Source organism: Lonchura striata, chromosome 3 (assembly GCF_050655825.1).
Source record: "Lonchura striata isolate lonStrDom1 chromosome 3, ASM5065582v1, whole genome shotgun sequence".
Lineage (NCBI taxonomy): Eukaryota > Metazoa > Chordata > Aves > Passeriformes > Estrildidae > Lonchura > Lonchura striata.
In genome coordinates, this window is record NC_140705.1 from 59,120,482 (window position 1) to 59,141,324 (window position 20,843).

Sequence of the window (20,843 nt, forward strand, 5' to 3'; positions counted from 1 at the left end):
CTTACAGGCAGTATATACAAAGGGAAAAACAGTACCTCAATTCCACCCTCTTATTTCGTGTGTTTGTGTTATGGAGTATGAATATAGTTTAATCTGCCTCTTCTAAAATTCAATTTCTAAACAATTCTATCAAAACTCTAAATTGAAATATGTTATAAACTATTAGTTTGTGCATTTCTGGGATAATGAAGCTCTGGCAAGCAATTTAGGTGCTTCGTGTTCATTTTTTTTTGGCTATAAAACTGGCTTATTGGTGACCTTGAACAAATTGTGTCTTTTCCTACTCCCTGAATTTCTGCAGATACAAAAAAAGGAACAATAAAGTTCTTTGTAAAATTATGTATTAACTTGTAACATTATAACTGTTAGGTACAATGCTTTTTACTTCAGAGGTTGATCTGGCTGCATTCATGGTACAGTCTTTTGCACTTTGCTACCTGTTTTAAATATACATTCCTAACTTCTTGATCTCTTACCTTTATTGTCCTATGGAGACTTCTGATTCCAAAATAAACTTGCCTGTCTGGATATCAAGGCATACTTTTGTTTTTATAATTGCTATATCACGATCAAGGCACTTGCTTTGGTTCTCTTTATACAGGTTTTTGAATGAATCAGTATTTAATTTATCCTGGAAATTTAAATAGCCAAGATATTTTAAAGCATGACTCTAAATATGTAAATATGTTTATTTGCACTCTGTTGAGATGTGTTTAATTATAAATATGGAGAAGGCTTATAACCATCTTGTTACCTGCCAGACTTAAAAGTACACATGTCTTGAGGCCTCTGTTCCACTTTCAGGGCCACCAAGATCTGAGCCTGAATAGCAACTGTGTACCAAGAGGAATTCTCTTTTCCAATTGTCCTGTCCAATTAGTTTCCTTTAACGAGGGAAATTGCTTTCCTGTTGCTCTCTCACTTCAGCTCAAGTTTTAATTAAAATATTTGGACAATAATCTGTCCCTGGGGGTCTGACAGAGCTTATGAAACTAGCTGCTTCCAGGCATCACTGGACTTGACCTAAAGATATACATGGGGTGCCATACACCCAAGCATCCATACATGCCTTTCACAATTTTTTATTTGTGTACATATAAACTCTCAGGATAAAATATGACTTATCTTCAGTTAGAGCAAATAGGGGAAATATGGGAATATGGAAATATTTAAAAATAAATCTTTAAAACTTTAAACTTCTACACGTTCCTAAAATGCAGAAGTGGAAGTGGTTGTATGTTGCTGTTGCTGCTGAATACAAAAGAAGACTTGCTTTTGTTGGTTCAGTTTGTCCTGTTACGTTCAAATGACATTTCTGATATGCAGTGTTACAAACAATGTCCTTTTTTCCAACTGCAGAGATCTCCAAGTGTTTCAGTGGCATAAAGAAGATAAAGTGAGGGCTGCCAATTGAACAGATAGGACCAATTCTGTAGGATTTGTTCTTACCCAAAATATTCTGCCAGTCACTTTGGACATTAACATGAAAAGGTGCAGTTATGTAGTATAGAGGTATTTCTATATATTAGATTCCTTACTCTAAAAACTTTTCAGTCAATGGATGATTTGATCAGAAATCCCTGATACAGGATTCCTTTTGTAATGGTATCTTAGAAGTGCACTTCAGTCCATGACCCCTCAAACAGGCAAATCGTGCATCTCGGGGACAGTGGGTTATAAGGAGGCAGGAAGGAAAGGCTGTCAGGGATGGAGGGCACAGGCCCTTCTTGAGCCAACATCACTGCCAAAGGCAACATGGCACTGTAGTCATACTGCTGTGGGCTAGGATCAAGTGTCCTCTGCTGGGATCAAGTCTCCTCCACTCTCCTCCAGAAGTAATTCTACTTGTTATATTCAGGATTGTCATCATCAGGGATGAAATTTGTTTTCTGGATGCAAGCTTCATACCTTAGATATTACACTATTTACAAGACTGAACATGCTCAAACTCAGCCCTTTTAAACTGTTTTAAATTACTCAGAATTGTCTGAGTCTCCAATTTTCAGCTAGATTCAAGGAAATCTGGTTTAAATTTTAGAAGTTTATTCACTAAGCATGTTGTATGAAGACAAAGGGTTCAGCAAATCTTTTCAACAAATACAAAGATTTCTTAAGTAGCTGTTATGAGAGAATTGGTTCAATTTAATATAGAAACACAAAAGCTGATTTAACTAAGCAGGAGTTAATCTCTTCTACATGCCTTAACATTTTAATAGGCTGAGTTTATTGATATAATGTATTTGGGTTAGAAGGGACCTTTAGTCCAGCTTCCCTGCCATTGGCAGGGACATGTTTCACTACAGCAGATTGCTCAAGTCTCATCTTACCCTAACCCTTGAATGCTTTCCTATTGAGGTGTTTTGGTTTATTTATTAAGTCCATAAATGTTTGTTGTGGCCCTGGTCTGTTTCAACTTTTCATTGGCAAATTTATCATTAACTTTTCCTGTTTTTCTGTGTAGAAGATCTTCCTTTTTTTATCTGTTTCAGAAGAGGAGCAGAACTGATATTCTCTGTCGCTGAAGGGTGTCTTAATTCACAAAAATATTATATAATGTTGGGAGATCCATAATAACTTACCTTCTCCTCATGTTTTTTTGTCCCTCTGAACTGCAAAAGGTTGTACTCTACTGTTTTATGAGACCTATGGAAGGAACTCAATGGACCAGAACAGTTTGCCTCGATATGCCCTGTTTGCAGAAGACAGTATAGTTCAGTCTGTTCCAGAACATCCCAAGAAAGAAAATGTGTTCTGTCTCAGCAATTCTTTTGGAGATGTCTACCTATTTCAGGTAACAGGATGCATGCACAAGTCGGTGGTTGTTTCCATTTTAGAATGTGTTTGTGAGTCTACACATGTATCTATATGATTGTATGTACACAGGCACATAGATATCATGTTTGTGCCTTTGACTTAAAAATAACAGCACTACTGCACTGTTGCATTACAATATTATAATATTAAATGTATGATATGACTTCAGGTATTACACGAGTTGGCTTGGTCAGTTATGGTTCAGAAACAAAAAGAACAAGGACCACAAATCTGCAAGAAGCTCTGGGTATTTGGTTGATCACAAGCTTCTAAAAAATCAAATTTTTATCAATTTTTTTCGCATCTATTAGCATTCCAACCTTTCAGAATAGTGTGCTCAACCCTGAATCTGCTAGCCACAGAGAGTTTGCTTGAGCAAGATGCTTAAGAAAGAGATCTAAAAATAATCAAAATACCTTGGCTACTCAAGGGCACCACTGGAAATGTTAATAAAGAACAGTGTTATGTAGAACTGCCTGCATAGAAATGTGTTGATTCATAGGCATACTTGTACATATCTCCAGAGGTACTTTGTGCAGATTGCATTCCTTTACCTTGATGTTGCCTCTCCACTAACTTGGCGCTTTTTAAGTAAGCAAATACCTCTCTTCAGAATCTCACATATAAAATCTTCTCTGCTGTCACAGCAGTGCAGAAGGCTTGTCTTTGATATCTGGTAGGGTTTACTTTTGATTATCTGGAGGGATGAAAGATGCAAGTCACATCTTTCCCACAGCTTATGTGGCTCTTGTCCTTCTGGGGCTTTTAGACCTTGCAGGTCTAAGAAGCAGAAGCTGAAGTTTGGAGACAAGTCAGGATATAGTGTATTTCCTTTATTTACTCAGTTCTAAGAAAACCTTATTTCACTTGGTTAAGATAAAGTGCCTAAGACAACAGTGAGCTCATCAAGCACTTCATACTCTAGAGCTGTTGATTTTATTTTATTTTTCTGTTATCTCCTCATAATGTTGCACCATTGATTGGTTTCACAGGCAACAAGTCAGACGGATCTGGAAAACTGGGTTACTGCCATCCATTCAGCTTGTGCTTCCCTCTTTGCAAAGAAGCTTGGGAAAGAGGACACTGTCAGGCTGCTGAAAAATCAGACCAAGAGTCTTTTCCAGAAGATTGACATGGATGGCAAAATGAAAAAGATGGCAGAGTTGCAGCTCTCAATTGTTAGCGATCCAAAAAACAGAAAGGCCATAGAAAATCAGGTACTGGAAACAATTTTTTCATGAGAGCATATTTATCATTACCTCATGCTTTGGTCTCTATTTGTGATTTCTAGGCCTGAAAGTAATTGTCTTGGACTAGCTGACAGAGTGGCTGTAATTATTGCCAGGTTTCTACAGCAATCCAGAGCAGTGCAGGAGGCAGGCTTCTCAAAGCTGCACATCAGACTGTTCTGTTTCAAGAGCACAGAGCTTTTTCTTGTCTCTTCTGTGTAAATGTAATTAATTTTCACTGTTTTATGTTAATAAGATCTAGCTGTTACATCGCACACCACAGAATATACAGTGTGTTCTGTGAATAATTTATTATTGTATTGCAGAAGAGATTGAAGAGTAGGTGCTTGGCAATATTGTTCTGGACCTTAAGACAGCACATGAGGAATGCTTAGTCCTTCATCCAACTTCATTTGTGTAGTGGCAGACAAAACCATGTGCTTCCACTTGAAATTTAGCCATGACTAATGATCACCAGATTGTCTGTGTGGTGGTGAACAAACATGAAGCCTTACTCTGCTCTTAGTTCTAGCACATGAAGCAGGAATCACTCCAGGGGTACCTTATGGAAGATGTGTTGCCTATGCCCCCAATTTTACAGATAGTAACAGGCTTTAATTATTTAGACAATGCTTAGTGTTCAGCCAATGACCTCACTACCCATGGCTTCTTGTGCACTAAACTTGTCTAATAGTTTAGCCTAAATAAGTCTGTGGACTGAGGCTGCTGTATCTTTAGCTTTATTAGGACATTGACAGAATGGCCTGATTTTTCTTTGATTAATGAAACACTTGTAGTTTCAGGGATTTGATGCTTATGATATTTAAAATTCTTAGTCTACTGGCTTGGACTTGATGAAGAACAGACTGATTACTACTGACTTCACTGCCAAGCTCTTGTGGCACACTTGAGTCTGAATCTATATGAGCAGAGTTCAAATAACATGCAGGTTTGTGTAGGGATTTGAGGTGCAGATGTTCATAAACCCTTTAAGTGCTCAGATGTTCATAATATGTTTCCAGGTCACTTTATTTCATGGTCCAGAGCTGAGTGAGGTGAATGGAGGAGGAAAAATGTTAAACATCTTTTTATTGCAGTAGGCTTTGAGACCTAGAAGAATATACAGATTTCTATAGATGTCTAGTGCTTGTGACATGTAATGCACTGAGGAAAAATCCTGAAGTATATTAAATTAATTTATCCCTCCCTCATCAGATATTCCTGAGTAGTAGTTCATTTAGAGTCAGCTGAAGAGTATTAATGCTCTATCTTAATATCTGCTAATTAGATGTTCTGTCCTTGAAGATCAAGGACATTGTCATTGTTTTCCAGTTTCTGAGAAGTTAGCTTTATTCTGTAGAACTGAAATCCATCTTCTGGGCTGCAGAAGATTTATTCCTGTTAATCTTCTGTCTATGTGTGTCTCAGAACATTGAAGGGGGGCAGACCATTGGCACAAAGAATGAAATGGATCACTGCAAGCATCCAGTATCTGGCAAAGAATTAATTTATAGCAAGCATTTTCTCCATTCTTGATCCCTTTGATCTCTTTAAAATCTCTCCTTACAATTGCCTAAGGTTTGCTCGCGGAGTCCCTTCAGAGAAAAGTCACTTCAGAGATCAGTTGCCTGATCTTCTAATTCATTGTCTCAGATTGGCTTTTGCAAACTAAAATTAAAATCTTGATGTAATTAGTAACTGAGAATTCTTAGTATACTTAGTAAGGTAAAGATTTTGAGAAAATATTATTCCTGAGGGAATAGTTTGCATATATGTAACTTTAGTTGTTTGGTAATTGTGGTTGTTTAGTTGTTATTTGCCTCTTTTGAGAAACAAGAAAATATAAATTCTGTTCTTGGTTTTGTGTAAATTTTATGGTGTTTCAATCATGGGGTGGATATTATTCGTCCTCCATGCTGAAGTACAAAGTATTACCATTACTGTATTTCTTAAGCATGCCATGCATCCTGTGCTGGAAATCGTCACTGGTGATTTATTTTAGGAAGCCAGTGGAAACAGTGTGATTGACTTCAGAAGGTCTGTGGTGGTTTTTTACATAGAAAGATTTCATTTTCACTGGGGAATTGGAAATTCTGATTTCTATAGTCTTTCACCTTTTCCTTCCTCCAAAAAGCAACCACCAAATGTCAACTTACTCTTTTCTTTCACTTCTGTATTGACTTAGCACCAATACTTCTCTGGTGAAGACTTAATAATTCTCAGGGCTTTAAAAGCAAGCAAAACTTTTTTTTGTTTCACAGTTACCTCCACCTGAAAGACAGTTTTACTAAGGAACCCTGCACTTCTAAAGTTGCTATGGGTATTTTAATTTTAAGAATCTTTTACATGCTTCTTTTTGGTGTCCATCAAATGGACTAGAGAAACTCATCTGGTACTGTCTTGGTAAATTTTGTGAATTTGAATGCAATCAATTGATAAAACCAGTGCTAGACAGAAGTACAAATAAACAACAACAACAAAGACAAAGAAAATGTCATTTTTTTCTAGAGAAATTGTTGTTTTATAGGCTTGACACTATCAAACTGGTTGGGAAATGTTTTCAGTCTTGTGGCTTATATGAGGGATTCTCTCTCTATCTGGATTTACTGGCCCAATAACAATAATAATAGTAATAGTAGACTTTGTAAGTGTTTAAGAGAAAATTGTAGCCCTTCACAAAGCTATTGGTAATACTGATCAGTTTAGAAGGGATTGATGAAGCATCTGCAAGATGGCAGTGTGTCTGAAAATCTCCAGTCTGCACATGCTACCTACAGCCATGTGCATTTATTATTACTATGTAAAATAAATATGTTGTGTGTGATGGTATTCTCCCAACATGTAACTTCTCCCCTCAAGTGAAGAGAATTAGAACAAAAGGTAGCAAGTTGGAAAATTCCTGGTACAGACATGAATTTCAAAGCCTTTCTTTAAAAATTGTTTCATTTTCCTAGATACTTAGCCTGCTAGAGAAACCACAGTGTTTGCTGTGAGCCCTGTTAGTGAAAGGGATTATTAACATTTATTCAGAGGTCTTTTAACAAAATATTGCACATTAAGTCAGAAGTGAAGCTGCCTCTGCAGAACTGGTTTTAATGGGGTGGAAAATCTATCTCACAAGAGAGAGCACTGAAGCCCTTGTGTAATTGTTTATGTACTTGGTGCATAAGTCTATCCTGATGTCTCACTTTAGAACAATAGCATGATTAATAGTTGCTTGAAAGCATTATGGAGTTTTGTCTTCAAATTTTAATATGTTGGCATAATCATGTTTTCCAAGCTATTCAGAGGTTTCTGATGTAATTCATATTTTCTCTGCATACAATGTTTAACTTTTCAGAGAGTTAGGAACACGTGTATCTACTTCCAGGCACTGAAATGGTGAAGCATTAGTGAGAAGAACAGGCACATGCTTTTTTCGGAGATACTTTTTTTTGTAAGTTTTCTTATGTGTCTCCCACCTAAAAGTAGTTTGTTGCCATTAAAAAAAAAAAAAGGATCAGTAAGATGGTGGTCTGCTTATTCTGGGTAGTCATTAAATCTATTGGTTCCTTCCTTCCTTCCTTCCTTCCTTCCTTCCTTCCTTCCTTCCTTCCTTCCTTCCTTCCTTCCTTCCTTCCTTCCTTCCTTCCTTCCTTCCTTCCTTCCTTCCTTCCTTCCTTCCTTCCTTCCTTCCTTCCTTCCTTCCTTCCTTCCTTCCTTCCTTCCTTCCTTCCTTCCTTCCTTCCTTCCTTCCTTCCTTCCTTCCTTCCTTCCTTCCTTCCCCTGTAGTGATCTCCAGCTTTTTACAAAGAGCATAACTTCATTTCTTTTTTTCTAAAATTTACTTGACTCTTTCTCTTTTCTCTCACATTTGAAGAAGAATGACTGGAATAGGTCTGGGAATTTATTCTTCAGCCTCCACAAAGCTCAAATTTCCTGTCTTTACTTTCTATAAAGCATCGGATGAAGTGTTCTCTGACATTGAGATCCAAATTCTCAACAAGAAAGACACTTTTCAGGGAACTTTGCTAACACATGTCATCATTGCTGAAGACAAATTCAGCTGGAATCTCAATATATAGTAACTTTTCATTCTTCCATATCATCTTAAACTAAAAAAAAAAAAAATAATCCAAGCTTGTTAGAACAAACCTTCAATATGTGAGGTCTTTGAACTGCTAAAGCAGATCTCTGCTTCCTGAGAGGTCTGTTCAATATCATTCCAGATGTTACTCCTCAGTAACATTTTACTTCATTGTACCTTCCCTACATCATTAGCCAAGTACTTCTCTTTAGTAGTAGTAGGCTGGAAGTGAAGGGAGCAGGCAGACAGAAGGTTAGGGAAGTTCATCTCTATTCTCTCTGCACTGTTGTTACTGTTTTACAGATACATGAATTTCCCTCTTTGTTTTTGCAAAGTTTAGCATAAAGTAATGAAAAGTGAGTGTGGTGTTGCATAGCATTGTCTCATACAATGGAGCTGGTGGGGCAGCCTGTTCAGAAAGGGCTGGTGGTCTGGGTTTTGAGGAAGGCAGCTGGATAATAAAATTCAGTGGCTTCCTTACTTACATCCCTAGCTATATACATATATATGGTACCAACAATTTCCATTGGATTTTCAACAAGATGTAAATTGGGTATGTGTCCACTTGCATGCTATCAGTGGTATTTGGAATAAGATTACCTCTGTCTATTTTGGTTAAAAATTATGGAAATTCTGTTCTTACAATGCAACCAAAAAGATGACATTTATTGTAAAAAACCTCCATTGTCTTGTTATTTCAGGAAGATTTCTTATCTTTTTTAAGTCACCATGCAGATGAAGAATAAAGTGTTGCTAATTTCACATGAGTGTTGTTGTACTCTTTTACAATGCCTTCTTTATTTCTTCAAACTAAAAGCTATGATAGCATCTCAGCAGTGTTTTTTAAAGTAACGGAATTTCTGGAAGAGTGATGGTTTTACTTCTTTGAGTTCTCTTTAGGAAGTAATGACAATAGAAATCTGTTCCCTGTCCCCAGCAACTAAGTGACTCATTTTTCCAGATGGATACAATATGAATTGTGTCTGAGAACCAGGGACTGGAATGCAAAGAGTTTGGTGTTGTTTGTAATGTGGTTAAAAAGCTGTACATATAAAACAGCAGCAGAAGTTTCTTCTCAATCGACAGAGTTCCCTACATCAACCTTCAGAGACACTTTCCATCTGGAAATAAGATATTGTGTAGGGAAAATCAGAATTTTTATTGCTATAGATAGTGAATTGTGTCAGAAAGGTCATCATACTTCTGTACAGTATAAGAACTACTACTAAATAAAATCAATTTTGAAGGCTGAAGTATTGAGAGAAGGCCCTCCTTCCTGTGCATCTTTTCTTTTGTGCTCCTTTGAATGGGTTCCAAGTGAAAAGCCGGTATAATCAGGTGAGCTGTCCAGGAAGTTTTTTCCATCCTTCTCCTAGGTCCTTGAGGCGTTGTTACGTTGAGTTGATATGGTGTAATTTCTGCCCTGGCTTTACACCATTCATACGCTGGTTTGGGTTTTATTACACTGAGCTCTTTTTACTTTGTGCAGAACACATGTTTGCAAATGAGACAGTTCTTCCTCATTCCCCCAAAAGATACTTCTGCACTGTAGTGTACCAAGGACGAGGGGCCAGGGGCCATCCCTGAGCCGCGCTGCCTTCACTGGGACTGCTGAGGCCGCCCCTTTCCCAGACTGCAAACCCTGATGGTGCCACTGCAAATGTCACCTGCAGAGAGAACTGCTGAGCTTGTAGGAACTATGGATCCCCAAATCACATGCTGGAGACTGTTAGCCTGTATATATTTACCCCTTGCTTTCCCAAGCTCCCACTTTAAAGTTTAGCTATAGAAAACTTAGCAGGTTTATTGGTCTGAGAGAGACTTACTTTCAAACAACTTCCTTTAGCTCCTCTGTTTGTGTGACTTAAAATGTAATTAATTTGCAATTTTTTCTTAGTGTCTGAACAGATTTTTCACTAACCTGGAGGAGAATTGACTATTTATATTCTGAAAATGATTATTACTGCTGAAGTACTGCCAAAAGTACCATCCTGATCTTCCTTTGTGTGTTAACTCTTAATAACTCATTCCTGCACCAAGTCTTTGATGCAAAAGCCTACCCCTCACATAATTACTGTCTTGTCCTTGCACCAGGCTTCCTTGTATGAGTTCTCCTGGTGGCCCAGGCTAAATAATTCTCACGGCTTGCCACATTTTTACTCCTTTTTATCTCTCTACTATAGCTTCCTTTTCCATTCTACCTTACAGGATCCTGCTAGGTTCAATACATTTATTTGGGTGGCCCTCTCTTGCCTTTCTTCCAAGCTCTTTCAGGCTGCCATTAAACTGAGAAATCCTTGCTTAACATTTCCCTGGACTGACAATGACATCCTTCTTTTCCTCTGGAAAACCCCTTTAGTGCTTTCATGTTTCATGTGTGCTCACTTGTCTCGGTATGCCTCACTTCGGGTGGGCCATATCTCTTACCTCTTTTCAGACTCACTTTGTGCTGGTGTTAGCCTTTGTCGCCCATTCCTGCTCCCACAGCTGTCTGCTGCATCCACTTTTTCCTGTGTGCTTTCAAGCAGATTTCAAAGGGCCATATTTTCTGTGCATGATGAAGTTAAGTCCTTGAGCCTTTTTTCGGGTAGTCCTCCCATGTGGGGCAGAGATTTGCCTCACACAATAGTAGAATGGGGATTGCAGCAGCGAGTGTGCAGGCTGTAAATTAACTTCATGGACCAGGTCATACTGTGCTTTGAAGTTGTTGCTTTTTTATTTGTGTGCTTCTCCCATTTAGTCTTAAAGAATATAAATCTCTAGGAAGAATTATCATAGTTTAAAAGCCCTAGACAAATAGCAGCTGGTATTGGTTCATGGTCTGCAATTGGTTCCAGACATCCCTGGTTTTGATAAGACTACAAGACAATCCCAGAAATTCCTTGCCTACAGCTTTTGCTAATGCCATTAAATGTAACGTTGTGATTACTGATGCTTTTGGAGCTGATTAGCCAGTATCCTGTGTGACTGATAAACACTGTAATTTAATTATTTCTTCAGAATGCCCCCATGTCATACCCCAATTCCCCTTCTTAGATTTTTTTTTTTAAATTTTAAAATACAACTTCATGCAAAAGTTTAATGGGGATTTTCAAGGCGGCCTAAGACACACAAGGATGCCTGTTCTCAGCTTGTGTTCAATGAGGACAAGATGCTCCACTCTAGCAGTGCCCAGAAGAAAGTTCACTCTGTTTCTGAGCTAATAAAAGTTGACTTGGCTCTGTACCCACAGAGGTGTCATCTCAAAGGGAAAGACATTACCTGAGCTTGTAGCTTTTGGCTTTGTGAAAAGCTGACAACCATGTTTTCATTCTTGTTGGATGTTGACGCAGAGAAAGAGCCCATCTCAAAATCTCCTATTGGAGTTGTCCCATGTGTAAAGTACTGGCAAGCAGAAAAATGCTCTGAGAAGCATCTGAGAGCACAAAGAAAGAAAAAAAAAAGAAAAAAAAAAAAAGGAAATTTTCAAATAAACCCAGGGAAAAGAAAAATTATTCTTTCTGGAGTGCAGAGAATGCATGTTTCAAATGTTTGTGATGAGAAATTAGACAGGGCATCTTCATTATGTGTATGTCTCTGTCCATTTTCACTAGACTTCTGAGAATTGATCTCATTATAAGCTTTTGTAAATTCTCTCTTTTGTTTTTAGTAGTCATTCTTTGAAAGATTTTTCAAATATATTGTGAATTACAATTTTGCATTCATACCATATATTGTCTTCTATTTCTTCACTATACTCACCAAATAAGATTTACCTCTTACTTCCAAAAGTAACTGATGAAACAATTTGTGAGCACATGTGTAAGGAAGCTGGTTTGGGTGGGGTCTCTATCAGTTGTAGCACAAACCTTAGCGCCATGCTGTTAACAGGGCCTATTTTGCCATTTCTTTGCTTACTTCTTAATTCTTGAAAGTAAAGTGGCAAAATACTGGTTTAATTCTTGAAATATTTGGCAGCATTATAAAGAAACTGAACTGATTTGGCTTCTAAATGAGCCTGAAGGGCGTAGTCCACCTGAGGTTATTATATTTGTCAGCTTGTTTCCTGAGCCACGAAGGTGCTTGTCCCAGCCTTGGCTAATCCCAGTGAGGTGACGATGCCCTGTGCACATGGGGACAGGCAGGTGCTCCAGAAAAGGGTATGAAGCCAATGCTCGTTAGAGAAAATGTGATGAACTTTCTCCACAGCCCTAAACCACCTGTAGAACAGGCAGTCTGCAGTGATTGGAGCTGACATTGGAAGCTCAGTGTTGTCAGGGGCCTTTGACAGTCGTCAGTACCTGATCTCAGTGTCCTTGACCTAATGGACATGCCTCTTCTGCCTTCCTGTTTATCAGTGTGCTTGCTGCCTTTTTTATTTGTGCTACCTATAGGTATTACTGTGTGATGTACATTAATTGTACAATCTGCAGGGCAGATTTTTGCTGCAACTACCAGTATGTATTTGGGGAAAGTTGGGGAAATGAAGAGCAAAATTTGATTTTGGTGCAGCGCATAAGAATATGTGTTTAAATAAGTGTGTATGTTTTAAATGAGTGTGAATATGTTCGTTTGTGTATTTACACAAATGCTTTAAGTCTGTCATATAAACCTTGATTCAGAGGTTTCAGTCTAGTAAATATTTGAGTCTTCACTTTCTAATTTTACATTGAAACTGGGTTAAATCATTACATCTTAATGTACCTGTGCTAGATATATTTTAAGAATTGCATATTTCCATTCTTTCTTTTGGTACAGTGGTTTGTATTGGATCTATAATAGCTGTTTTTTGCAGTTTGCAGTATTGTCTCCTGTTTCCAGTCAGATGAACCATAGGATGGTAGTAAAGAATGGAGAGAACCTACCACTGTAGCTACTTTGCTTTGCACAGTGTGTTAGAGTAGCTGTTTTCTACTTTGCTTTCAGCCAGACAGCCAGCTACAAAATCTAAGCTAAAAAAACCCCCCAGAACCAATTTCCAAAAAGAAGGGGGTGGTGGTAGGGAAGAAAGGAAAAAAAAAAAAAGCAAGCTTTTGTGAACCCCAGGGTTGTGTTTTTGTGTAACTGTTTTTGTGGCTATCAAACTACCCAAAGTTCATGGTATGTTCATCTTGTCAGTATGTGTTTAAGACCACCAGCTTTGTTTTATTTCAAGTAATCTTTTGGGTTGATGTAACACAATATGACTGAATGTGTTTTGGCAGGGAATAACTAATCTAATCCATATACTACCAGATGAAAGCAATTTACTACGGGTTTGGGGAAGTGCTCGAATTTTCAGTGCAGCCCACAAAGGCATTTTTCCCCCATTTAATTGTCCCTTTTTATATCCAAACAGATCCAACAATGGGAACAGAACCTGGAAAAATTTAACATGGACCTTTTCCGAATGCGATGTTACCTATCCAGTTTGCAAGGTGGGGAGCTCCCAAACCCAAAGAGCCTTTTGGCTGCTGCCAGTCGTCCTTCAAAATTGGCACTGGGGAGGCTCGGCATTTTCTCTGTCTCATCCTTCCATGCACTGGTAAGTCCTAATGCTCTTCAATGGGTGTGTTACACAAAAACACCATGTGCTTAGATGTGGAATTGTGCAGGGATAAATAATACATGGCTGCACCCACATGCATTGCTCAGGCAGCCCTGTACCCCTGTCACCCTCTCTGCCTGCTCCTTGACTGCAAATACATTTTCTTCTACAGGATATGGCCATGGCTTTTTTTTTTTCCCGTCCCAGAGGACTCCAGACTTGGAGCCCCTCCTAAAAAGGAAGTATCCTTATAACAGTCTAAAGCTAGAGACAATTCAAAATTAAATGTCACTTTTTTTAAGAAGTGTGGGCTGCGTTTCTAAAGGAGTGAGATCCTCAGCTGTAACCTGTTGCTACCCTGTCAGCTTCAAGGGAAGTACAGCAGTAGCAGGTTTGCCTCTGCTCTTCAACCTTGGCAGGGCTGCAAGGCTGATCTTGGCAGAGAGGGCTGGATCACATTTGTTGCATGTAGAGTCTGAAGAGTAGTACTGAAAGACCCGTCAGGGAGTGTGTTCCTCTCTGCCACTGTTTTTATCTGCGTGGTTTGTGCCATTCCTTGTTAATAACTCAATTCTATGGCATTTGTCTCCTATATTTAGCAATTTGGAGAGTCTGTCTTCTTCTAGAAATTTCATATCTGAGTGATAGGTTATCATTCTTCTTCAGAGCCTTTTCATTAGCTTTTGATTCACAGAGCAGTATTTTCTCAGATTCTTCCTTCCTATGGCTTATAATTTTTCCCCATGACAAAGAAATTACGCTGCCATGCCACTGGAATACTGAAACAAGCATCACTGCTGAAAGTTTTAAACATTGTCCTTGCGCTTTGGCATGTTACATTGAGGTGACCTAAATTAACCCCCATTTGATGAAATAACTGTCCATATTTTGCTGTTGTGAAAGTGATACAAGAGGGTGTGTCTCTGTGTTTAAATAGATCTGCTCCAGGGATGAAGCTGCTCTCAGGAAACGTACCCTGTCTCTGTCCCAAAGGGTTCGAAATAAGAAGGGCTTATTTTCTTCTCTAAAAGGACTGGATACATTGGCAAGAAAAGGAAAAGAAAAACGACCTTCCATAACTCAGGTAGATCTTACTTGCTGGGGATAGCATAGAATGGTTTGTTTCTCCTGGGGTTCATCCTGCAAGGTGCTGTTAGTGCACAAGGTGGAAGACATTTGTCCATCAAACCTACATCCAAGGTTTCAGTGGGTTTGGCAAACTTGCAATGGGATCATCACCTGTGAAGAGCATATGTCTAATTTGGTGGTGTTTTTTTTTTTTTTTTTTTTTTTTGTTTTTTTTTTTGTTTTTTTTTTTTTGTGATAAATAAGATTGGTGAATGACATGGTTTGACCCAGTAATTTATTTATTGTTAGCATAAGAACATCAGATTGGAATTTATAACAAAATCTTCTATCACACTGCAAACTGTTTGGAAGTAGGATTTCTTTCAAGATAGCCTCTCTTCAGAGTCCTAAATATAGTGTGTGCTTGTTTGTGACTGTTGCACTTGTTGCAATCCAACAGGCACTGATGCAATTCAATATAGAGTGACATAGCTGAGTCTTCAAGGGAAAAGGGACTGTGCAAAGACAAACATCTTTGGCATAGCTTCTTCAAGCAGCACACACCGCCTGGAAGTACATTTTAGCCACCAGGAGAAGACTGCTGTCATGCAGGGAGTCAGCTCTCAGTATAGACAGTTGACAAATAATGCCAGACCAGTTTACTGAAGACTTGGTACAGGTTTGGTGTGCAGGGTCAGGCTGGCTCTAGGGAGAGGGATTATGCTGATGTGTGCCTCTGCTGAAGGGCTGCACTGCTGGTGAAACCACAGCATCTTTCTCTCTTTCTGGAACTAATGGCCCATGCTTATGTTTGTGCAACCTCCACACTTCAGGAGTCTGTGTTTCCTCAATAAAATCTCAGTTATAGGCAAAACAAAAGTTTGCTGCCTTTTCCCTGAAAGATAGGCAAATAAGACCAGAGACACTTCTTGACAGTGAGGCAAAAGTTACAGAGGTGCACTCTCACTCAGAACTGTTCTGTTTTCACTAGCCTCTGCCATGTCTGCTGTTGCAGTATTTTGTGCATTGTTCATTAGGTAACTTTGTTCCTGGCCCTTAATTTTATTAGTCCCAAAATCTCTGATCAGCACTTGAAAATTGGCTGTTCTTGCATGTGTGGTGGTCTGTTGCAGAATATTTAAACAAGCCTATCTGCACATGTCCTGCTCTAGACATAGAGCTGATCCAACACACTATGTGTTGCAAAATAACATATCAGGATTTTCTGGTCTAGTGGTTTGTATTATTAATAGGTAAATATCTATGTATTACAGTGGTATTACACTTGTGCCTGTTACACATTTTAGCATATTGATTGAGGTCTGTTAACATGGTGAAATTGATTAATAAAACTCAAGTCTGTCTTACAAAAGAATGAATTAAAGGAGAAATTTTTCCTAGGTCATCCTTTTCACATAACTTCCGCTGTGTTCTCCAGCAGCAGAGTCTGCTCTGGGAGTCCTGCACCTCTGTTTCTTTATTAATATGAGCCCTGAGGGAAGGAATGTTTTACTCTTTAGCTCTGTTCCCAGCAGAGCTGATACCTTGCACTGTTTTTAACTGGGTAATACATCTTCTCATATGTTTTATAGCCCATGAAGGGGATTCTGTGGAGCTCAGGGACAGGGAATATTATAGCTGTGGCAAGGAGAGGAGGCTCCTTCTGCCCTCCCAGTGCTTCTCTGGGCAGAGAAGGGAGGCCTGTCACAGGCAGAGGTGCCCCGAATGGGTCTTTACCCTTCTTATTTCAAACCTTGCAACTGGCTGACCCAAAAATGTTTTAATTTTCATAGACAAGCTGGAGTTCTTGATTTTTTTTTCTTTCTGTAATTAAACATCCTGCAATATAAGCAAGGAAATTTAACTGCTGAGTGTTGCCCATAAAAGTGAGGAATTTTTATGGGCATGGCTTGAAAACTGACCCATGAACCTGGAAGATGGCTGAATAGAGAGCCACATCCTTGTTCAGTCTTGTGTATATGCACATAATTTTATATCAAAATCAGAATAGCCTGAGGATAACTTTCTTGTCTCTTTCAGCCAACCAGGTTAAGCAGAGAAGTGGAGGTTCCTTCTCTGCTTGTTGTGTTGAGGTGTTTCTGTCAAACAATAGATTAAAACAAGTCTTGCTTTCTTGAATTTAAGTTAATTTGACTGTAGCTGGTATGTTTTAATCTACAGTATCCTAGCTTCGCAATCAGATGGTATATTCTTGAAGACCATTGTGTCAAAGAAGCTGTTAATTTTATCTTATTTATTTTTACGGCATTAATAAAAATGTTCAGAGTTTCTGTGCTGGGAAGCTTTCGTAAACATTAGTGAAGTGGCTCAGTCTTCTACAAATCAGTTAATAAAACTGCACTGTAGCAGATGGGGGATGTCTAGGCTGACATTATCCTCAGTTTCTTAAATGCTTGTCTGCTTCCTTATGTCTAAATGGTGAACTGTTTTGACAAATCATAAGCAATAAAATACTTTGATTATATCTGTGGGTGAGACAAGGAAGTTCAGAAGTGGTATCTTTTATTTGCATTGGCAGAAACCAGATTTTGTATGAAATCTAGAGAGTTTGTTGTCTTGGATTATCTGAAAGGCTTTTGCTAATACCAAAACCCCCCAAAAGCTCAGCTATAAGTCTGATATTGTCCTAATTTGTTAACTGCAGAAGGAATAAAAAAAAGGGGTTTTAAATCGGCAGTTTAGGAGCGTAATGTTATTACTTGTAAATCCCAATGTCATAAAGTGTATAGGTCTATCCTTGTGTTTACACCTGCCTTATCCCTGAAATATTTGTATGCATAGACATTTGATTAAAAAAAATTAATAAACTAAGAATCTTTGTGAGATACCAGTAGTTAAATTTCCAAAGCATGTGGGCAATGCACAACTCAGGTCCTGCCTTCATCACTTCCAAAGCAGACAGAGTATTCAGCTACTTTCATTGCTTAATAGTGTGGGGTTTGGGTCAACTATGCCTTTAAAGCTAAGCTAAAAGTTTCAATCGATAGTGCCAAGAAAACTGGTTAGAAAAGATAAAAACTGTAGGGTAGGAGGTTTTAGAAACCAGCAATCATGATTTGAAAAGTCCTTTGAAGTAATGATGAGATTTTGTAGCTCTCCCTAACAATATCCTGGAGGGTGAAATTTATAATTCCAGTATAGTGTATGGTTTGAAGGCAAATGACTTGAATCTTATTACTAAATAGTAGATAGGAAAAAACAAGAACATGTTTTATACATATTTGAATCTGAGTCTACATGTAGCTTAAAAGAGAAAATCTGCTTAAGTTTTATGGAGAGAGTTGTATTCCTTTATAACTTCTAGTCAGAATAAAGCAATAAAAAGTACAAAAAGATCCCTGGTGCTTAGCAGGTTGATATATATTCCTTAATTTAATTTTATTTTTTGTTTTTTCAATGGATTTACCCAAAACTGATAAGAAACAAAGATGTTTATTTGTTCAACCTACTAATTTATCTGTGATGTTTTCAATAGGTTTTTGATTCAGCAGGAGGACATGGATTTGCTGGTGTTCAGAATTCAGCCAACCCTGCTGAGGTATGATATGCCTGTTCTCATTCTGTATCATCATGTTTTTGAATTCTTGAATGCATTTCTCTAAGGTAATGGTGGGGCTGGTTCAGAGACCCTAAAGAGGTTCATAAAATGCATTTATTGTTAGATGACAGGATTATAACTCTGCTAATGAAACCACTTCAACATAAGTTTCTGAGCATTCATGGTAAGCTTTAAAAAATCAAACCAAACCCCTGGCAGCTTCTTTACACACTAATACATACAGTCTGTACACTGGGAGAGACACTTGGGGCCAAGCTTGTTTGAAAGCAAATTTCACAGTATGTCAAATCATAGGATGGTTTGGACTGGAAGAGACCTTTAGAGGTCATCTAGTCCAACCCCCTGCAATAAAGACAAAAGTCTTCAACTACACCAGGCTGCTCAGAATCCCGTCCAATCTGACCTTAATGGTTTCCAGGGGTGAGATGAAACCCAGGGTATATTTTTCCCCTTTGTCTGCTTCAACAGAACCTTTGTATTTTGAGTTTTAAGGCAATAAAATATACGTAAAGTCTGTGGACCATCCCATCAGAGAAGTGAGATACAATATAAAGCTGGAGATTGCCTAAGTAAAGGAGAAGGAGGGAGCACCCCTCAGCTGCATTACCCAGTAAATAACTGTGATTGATCTCTGATATCCTGGATGAGGAAATCCGCTGCTTTTCCCTGCTTGGCCTCAGTCATGATCCTTCTCCATTCCTTCAGGCTCCTTGGGGCACATTATTGCCATCCCCCAGTCTGGAAGGACATCTCCCACTGACAGCAGCTATCCTGTAACCCTGTAACACTGTTCTGCCTTCTGAAAATATCTTCACATTTTGTCTGTTCTTTGGAAAAATGGAATGAAATACCAGAATTCCCTTTGTTACTTGGCCACTGGCCTGTTATTTCCTGGAGTGGGAAAGTATTTAAACCAAATCACTCTTCTGTTTTCAAAATAAGTTGCAGTTATGGGGTTGAAATTAACTCCTGTAGTGAACACTTAAAAAATTCCTCTGGAATGTACCCTTGTGTGTGGTGTGAGATGGCATCTCCCATCTCAGAGACAGCAAACACAATTCATTCCTGTTCAAACATGCTGAAAGGTGGAAAGGTTTGCCACATGAGAAGTGACCAAATCTCTTGGGCACAGCCCCTGAAGGTCTCTCCTGAAGGGCTGTGACACTAGTCCCTTGGTTAGATGCCAATCCCCTCGGGGCTGGGAGGTTGATGCAGCTGCCTTATACAGCAGAGTCTGCTGTGCTTTTCCTGTCCTCTGGCCTAACAGGAGCGTTTACTCCTCCTGAACCCTTCTGAGCTGGCAGAGAAATGTTTGGAAGGCACTAGGGAGCAGGCAGAATGAAATGCTTTCCCTTTGGTGAAGTGTCAGCAGAACAATAAGGTCTTTCTTCTTGTCCCAGCTCTAGGTAAAGTAGCCATCTCCAAATTTGGGTAGAGGCTCACATCCCTGTTCCCCAGATAGAGGAGGACCATCAGAGGTCAATGTGGCTGCAGGTTTTGGGCCAGGATTTTAAAATTTAGCTGGGTTGTCTTACAAGACTAGAAAAATGCACACAATTTAGGTGCTGAGCAGACCTCTGGAGCTAGAAAAACATTTTTTTCCTTATTTTTTTTCAGCCCTATTTCTGAAACCTTTTTTTCAATGGGTATTAAATACAGCGTGGGCATTTTTAAGATCCTGACATTTTGGTGAATCATACAACAACTCAGAAATGATTCATTATTACTTTGAAAACCGTTACTCTGGCATCAGCCTGTTTTTTTCACTGATTTAAAAAAAAAGCAAAAAAAAACCCAAACCCAAACCAAAAACCAAAAACAGCATCAAAACTTTTATAAGATGCTGCCTGTGTATGACAAATAGTGAAGTCTGCCAGGGAAGCTGTATTTTCCCTGAAAAGGATGATAAAACTAGAGGCAAATAGTGGGAGGAAATTATGAAGTAACCTATTGGTCCTGCAGCAGCCCTGTGGCACAACATGTGACAGTCCTGGCCCCTCTTTCTGGAAAATTGGATGGGTTGTTATAACTTCATGTGGCAATGAATGAATGAACTATTGTGGAATTGGTCACTGCAGGCATAACAGGAAAAAAAAACCCTTTTCATGTCAGATTTTCTGAGACGGAAAATGTGGATGAAGCAACGGTTCCTTGACTGCAGTTAAGGAACACAGTCATGTTTAATAACAGAGGGAAGGTTATCTCAAATTGTATGCTTGAACATCAGTGTGCATGGTAAGGAAAGGATGTAGCTCGTGTTGGCTGCAGAGCTTTCTGTCCTGTTATAAAAGCTTACATCAAAAGGTGTCCTTGAACCTATTTCTCATCACCTTAATCCTTTATGATATGAGGTTTTGGGGTTTTTTTCATCTCTGGCAATAGTGAGATTTATTTCAGTTGCAGAGTTGGAGTGCTAGCGTTGCAGGGCAATAAACCATTGTAGTAGTTGCAAACCTCCCTTGCTGAGGCAGACATAGCATTGGTTTTCCCTGGAGGAAACCACCAGGGAAATTCAGCCTGACTCAGGTGTGCTAATCCCTCACAGCCTTCCTGCCTTGCCCCCTTTCTCCTTTCTGTCAT

General features: G+C 38.8%; 1 protein-coding gene across 10 annotated transcripts in view; it reads left to right on the forward strand.

Moving 5' to 3' along the window:
* Positions 1-20,843, forward strand: part of TIAM2 (TIAM Rac1 associated GEF 2) — a 133,967-nt gene that overhangs the window by 56,986 nt on the left and 56,138 nt on the right. For all 10 annotated transcript variants that reach the window (XM_085576633.1, XM_085576624.1, XM_085576623.1 and 7 more), the window contains 5 exons: positions 2,619-2,791; positions 3,807-4,031; positions 13,427-13,612; positions 14,553-14,699; positions 18,180-18,242. In XM_085576633.1, coding sequence (XP_085432759.1) covers positions 2,619-2,791; positions 3,807-4,031; positions 13,427-13,612; positions 14,553-14,699; positions 18,180-18,242 — 794 coding nt within the window. The remainder of the gene's footprint in view (positions 1-2,618; positions 2,792-3,806; positions 4,032-13,426; positions 13,613-14,552; positions 14,700-18,179; positions 18,243-20,843) is intronic.